The 5,881-nt window shown below is 32.1% G+C and overlaps 1 protein-coding gene across 1 annotated transcript; it reads right to left on the minus strand.

The window, feature by feature from the left end:
• Positions 1-2,222: 2,222 nt before the first annotated feature.
• Positions 2,223-5,481, minus strand: LOC141480607 (uncharacterized). The gene is made up of 3 exons (XM_074170798.1): positions 4,063-5,481; positions 2,834-3,126; positions 2,223-2,533 (listed from the first exon to the last, which is right to left on the minus strand). The coding sequence occupies exons 1-3, from the start codon at positions 4,173-4,175 to the stop codon at positions 2,223-2,225; spliced, it is 717 nt and encodes a 238-aa protein (XP_074026899.1). The 5' UTR covers positions 4,176-5,481.
• Between the last annotated feature and the right edge of the window lie 400 nt (positions 5,482-5,881).

Here is a 5,881-nt window from a genome sequence, read left to right on the forward strand (position 1 = left end):
TTTTTAGGGAGAAGGTCAAAATAATAATAAAATGAAGTTGTGTAGGTTAAGTTTTTAATAAATTTTATTGCCCAATAATTGAAAACTAACAGGTGGAAAAGAAAGTAAATAAAAAATGCTTACCTATTAATAATACTAATGATTTATTAACAGTAATAAAGAATACAACATTCATTAATACATAAAAAAAACTCAATAGACAAAAAATAAAATCAAAAATTTAATTACAACTTACGACAACAAATTATAATATATTTTGTAGCAATAAAAGTACCTACAGATATGTTACAAATTTCTCCATATTATTAGTTTATTTTTGTTGATATTTCTAAAATTACCATTTATTGTTTTTAAAGTGTAATATATTCTAACTCATAAATATAATCTTACTACAAATTCTTTGGGGAAATATTTACAGGGATGGTTAAAAGACAAATGGTTACTTATATCTAAAAGAGTATTGCAAATATTACTTTTAGTTGCGAATTTTTCAAAGTTTTCTTGAAATATTTGCTCTATTTTACAAATTAGTTCCAGAAACTCGTCATTAGGCATTTGCAAATTTCCGAAGGTGTCCTTATTCGCATTTTCATATGCCTTAAGAAAACAGTAAAAAGATGAATCATCTAGTTCATCATGGTCTTTACTATAAGTATTGCAAATATCATAAGAGTGGGTTTTTAACGCTTTATTTGAAAGGTACTCACACACGTACCGTATAAATTTTTTTTGCAACATTTCATTATTTGAATAATGCATGCTATTTATTGCGTCTGTTTGTTCGGGTACTTTATCCGTTTCCTGAGATACAAAATCGTGTTTGCAGTCAGAAAGCCTTAAAAGCATCTGATCAGAATCTGCCTCACAGTTTTCTGTACCTGAATTAAGCAAGTTGACGCATTGCAACTTTCTAAATGTTCTGTGGAACTGTATTGCTGTTGGGTTAATGCAGTTCCCATTTTCACTTCTGATTTTACCAACTTGGTTCTCCAGACAGTCTTGGTTTAATCTTCGTGTAAGTATATAATCAAATCCTGCATTTTCCCGAAGATAGTAAAATAACTGAATAATACTGTTGATTGAAATTATAAGGCTTTTGATGAATTTAATTTTTTTGGTAATGCTCATATTATTTTTGTCTCGAATTTCAAGACTTTTAAAGAACGACAAACAATCCATTAGAAACTCTAATTGAAATGAGTTTGCTTTAAAAGCAGCATTATATTTTTTTGGGTTAAAGATTTGTGAGGAATTTAAAATATCAAATAGTTGATCTACTCTATTAACAAATTGAACAGTTTCAGTCGCTTCTGCGGGAAGGGAACCAAATCTAATATAAAAACTCATACCTACATGAACTGAGTAACTAAATACTTGGGTGGCAAGTTTTACCTTCATTTTTTGGAAACTAGTGGGATAAATATGAGAATCGGTTAATTTAGGTGCTGCTTTAACAGGTAATTTTTTATCTAACTCATAGAAGTCTTTAATATATTGCCACGAAATTTTTTTACCATTAACATAGAAGTCATATGCCATCAACATATTTCTCATAGCTTTTATAATATGTGGCACATCAAAGATGAAAAAGAGATACTGGTTTTCTAAATAAAAACCAGTATTTTCTGGAGATATTTTTAAAATATTTGACAATTTGATATTGTTGGACCCCATATCACAAGTAACTGCACAAACATTTAATCCCACATTTTTTAATTTTTGCACAGCTTCATTTAATAGGTTATGTAATAGGTTAGCAGGACAAGAAGTATGACATAAAAAATATGCTATTGGCTGTTTCCATTTGGAATAAATTCCTCTGACCATAAATACACTGGCAGTTAAAGTTGGTTTGAAAATTTTCTCCCCTGTATCACCCATTGCTAGCCCAATGATATAATCTTGATTACGCTCATAAAATAAATTGGCTTTTATGGACATTTCATCGAAGCACAATAAGCAATATTTGCTTTGGGCCTGAAAACTGTCAATCTTTTTTTTTAATAAAATGAAGAACTCGGGATTATCTAACCCTGGTCCTATCCTAACTGCTCTGATTTCTTTTAGCAAAGTGTTAGGCGAGGGAAGGCTATATTTAGCCATCAAGTATTTTTTATACACTCGGGGACCAGCAAAATATATTGACAGACATTCAATTTTTAACTCTTTGCTATAACGTCTACCCTTTGGATGTTTATTCGCCTGTGATACTTGCATATTAACTATTTTGCAGTGTCTGGATTGCAAAATTTGAATGTTAGGGACATATATTCCTCCAAAGATATATTGTCTAAGTCATTAATTTTTTGACTCTCAAGTACCTGAACTCTTTCTCGTAAATATTTGTTTTCGGCAGTTATGGACTTGATGTGCTGTCTGTATTTAACCTTCCTTGGGGTATCGAAGGATAAATTGGCTGACGTTTGGCTAGAATTTGGAGATGTCAAAGGAGGAGTAACTGTGATTGGACTCACGGCGATTTCATGTTGAACCTCGGTTTTTAGTTCGGTTTCAACTACATTTGTCTGGTTAGCTGCAAAAATACATTTTATTTAACAAATAAAAAACAACTTAGGGGAATATGTACTCTTAAGCAAGGAACAATTTATTTCGTAGATTTTTTTATACAGGGCGGAACAAAAACTTTAACAAAACTTGACATGTACAGATATCATGCGATTTTTAGCTCATTTTAAAAGGTTAAAAAATCAAAAGGTTTTAGTCTTTTAATAGTGGGACAATTAAAATGAAAGCACTATACAGTTATTTTTGGTTCACCCTTCGTATACAAAACATTAAGCTTTATTTTAAATTAAGAAACTATTTTTAATACCTGAATCAAATAGTGGAGGTGGAACCACGCCCGGAACTATAACATTGTCATCTAGAAGTAGTATTTTTGCAGGAAGTTGCAAGGGCGGTGCACTATACGAATGATCAGTTCTGGAAGTACCCTCAAGAGACGGGAATAGGGTAGGAATTGCAGTGGTTACTAATCGTGTATGAAAGTGACTAGTGAACATCCTCTCTTCAAAATGGATTTCACATATCGAGTAACTTCGATGTAAGTCGATTAGTTTTCCGAACAGGTCCTCGCGATTGGCTTTCATTGCCCATATTCTGGCTCTGTAAATAAATAAAAACATTTTTAAACAACACCTCTATTTAGGGTGTCCCAGATAAGAATGAACTCTACAGGGATCTCATAAACGATTAGAGCTAAAGAGATGTTCAAATTAGGAAAAGTTGCGCCTCACTGAACCCTGCCGGATGATGTTTTAAAATTTGGAAAATTCTCATTACTTCCGAAGATATTTGGGAAAAACCGAAAATTCCAATTTCATTATTATCTTTTTCTGATAATTTAAAACAATAAAACAAAATAAATTTCACGTTTCATAGCCACTTTTTAACCCAACGTTTTCTTCCTCCGCAGTCATCATCAAATATTCGGTTTTTCCCAAAATATTTTCGGAAGTATTCGAAATCATACTGCAGGGTTTAGTGGGGCCCAACTTTTTCCTAACTTAAACAACTTTGTAGCCCTAATGGTTTACGAGATCCCTGTAGAGTTCATTCTTGTCAGGGACAACCTGTATTCCTATTTGCTTCATTACAATTAATAGTCGTTGATATATATAAAAATAGTAATGTAGGAAAAACAAGAAAAAACACCATAGAAAAAATATCATACAAAAACCCCCCGAAAAAAAAAACAAAAAAAAATACCCCATTAAAAGAACACTACGCTTTTGCATACTGTAAATTCCCCAGAAAAAATATACATACTGCATAATGTGTCCCCGCATAAGAAATGCATACCACTTTTTCTTGGATATAAGGGCATCTTTCGACCACTTGAACGTGGATCTATTTTAAGAAGAGGCAGGTACTTATTTCGAGAGCTGGGTGATATTTAAGGTTTTGGAAGTTTACGCTTTGACCAGCTTTGACGGTAATTTATCTTATATATTCCCAAACAATTTTACGACAACACTGTATAATCAAAAGTTTACTTTTTATTTACTTAAATATGCAAAAAAATATGATGTAAGAACTTACCGATTCGCATCCTTAGGAAAACGATAGAATTTCTTCTTCGAGTTATATCCTTTAATATAACAGTTTCGCACTGCACAAACATGATGATGTCCTGATGGTTTTTTGTCACTCATTTTACTACAGTTAAAAATTCAAAAATAAAACACTATGTTCAAAAGAATCACAAACAAAATGCACAAATTATACACCCGCCTATGACGACTAAACGTATAATAAGTAATACTGATCTCCCGACTGCACGCCATAGACGTCTTTTCCCCTAAGAGGCGGGGCATAAAGCCTGCGCGAGGGGATCGACGCAAACCGTTAGCTATATAGTAAGTAAGCTGTGTTATTACATCATTAAATTTTTATTCATATATTTATTTGTATTGAGATCTCCACACAGAATTATTTCCTGAAATTTATTTACAATAAACAAGCAGATTGCTTCAACTTGTTGCAGAAATTTTGAGAAATCACCCAGTGGTGGTCTATAGATTATAATTATACAAGTTTTATTGTCAAACGAGGCTGCACAGCATTCTATGCAATGCTCAATGGACAGGGACTTAATGTGTTTTATTTCTTTGCATTTGCTGTCTACTTGATCATGAATAAAGATAGCCGCCCCTCCATGTTGGTGCTGTCTCTACAATAACTAGATATAAGATTATAATTATTTATGTGGACAGATTGAATGAATTCATTTTTCAGCCATGTTTCCGTAAAACACAGGAAATGCCCCGGGAATGAGTCTGTCATTATTTCAATAAGATCGAGTTTATTATTTAGACTTTGGACATTGCGGTGGACAAGTGTTAGCTTATTTTCTTTGCTTTGCCCGTTCAGTCTAAAAACTGATTACCGTTTAAGAGTGATACCGAATCACTGCTGTTTTGACTCTGTGTTCCTGTATGCGGTGAACTTTGATACTTATCGGCAATAGCTACAGATTTCAATACAATATTATTGGACAAATTTTTAAAATGACATTTTATGTTATAAAAAAATTATTTCTTTCGATAAACTCACTTTAGTGGCAGTGCGCGCATGCCGTAACAGCCGCGCGGAACCCTATTTTCAACGTCAAATTAAAATTATAAATAATGGAGATAGAGTTTCGGGAGTCGGGACTTTTTTATCGGAAATTTCCTACTCTTTGACGAGCCTTTTTCAAAATTGCTTAAATATTAATATTTTTTGAGTTATTAACGAAAAACTAAATACAATTTTTTTAAATCTTATTTTGTTAATAACAATTGCAATTTTTTACCTGCACCAAAATCCTTCAAAAACATTTTTCTAGAGGTGACTCCGAATCGAATGAGCTATCGATTATATTTTTAGGACCTTTATCTCTATTTTTCATGTTTTTGAACTTGTTGATTATACTATTATTTATACCACAGATACCTCTTCTAGGTACGTGCATCTTAAGTGCCTTAAATTATTTTACAATAATTGTGAAATTAATTTTACTACACCAAAGGTTCCAAACAGTGCATCACAAGCATAGCCGTAGCCAAAAAACAATTTCGGGGAACAGTAGCAAAAAATTAAATACAAAAACAACGAAAGAAAATGAAGAAAAAAAGAAAAATTGTGTTACTCTTTAATTTGATACAATGATAGGGAGGGAGGGGTGGCTGGGAGGGTCGGAAGAGGTTTCTTTATTAAAAAAGAGGCAAGTGGAAACATTACAATTATTTAATTTCAATTCAAAAATTTTACTAAATCTACCTAATGATTATGAATCCTGAATATAATTATTATAATAGAACTTGAGACCTAAACATAAAAATAATTTCATACAATAACAATAATTACCTAAAAGTCT

This window comes from Leptinotarsa decemlineata, unplaced genomic scaffold, assembly GCF_025532065.1.
Source record: "Leptinotarsa decemlineata unplaced genomic scaffold, Ldec_3_MD MMD2_P_RNA_scaffold_9, whole genome shotgun sequence".
Lineage (NCBI taxonomy): Eukaryota > Metazoa > Arthropoda > Insecta > Coleoptera > Chrysomelidae > Leptinotarsa > Leptinotarsa decemlineata.

Bases quoted from the DNA above. Each gene is read 5' to 3' on its own strand.
- LOC141480607 (XM_074170798.1), bottom strand. From the start codon at position 4,175: ATGAGTGACAAAAAACCATCAGGACATCATCATGTTTGTGCAGTGCGA. The intron at 3,127-4,062 runs GTAAGTTCTTAC...ATTTATTTACAG, and splicing joins TTTCCTAAGGATGCGAATCG to AGCCAGAATATGGGCAATGA. The intron at 2,534-2,833 runs GTATTAAAAATA...GTATTTTTGCAG, and splicing joins ACCTCCACTATTTGATTCAG to CTAACCAGACAAATGTAGTT.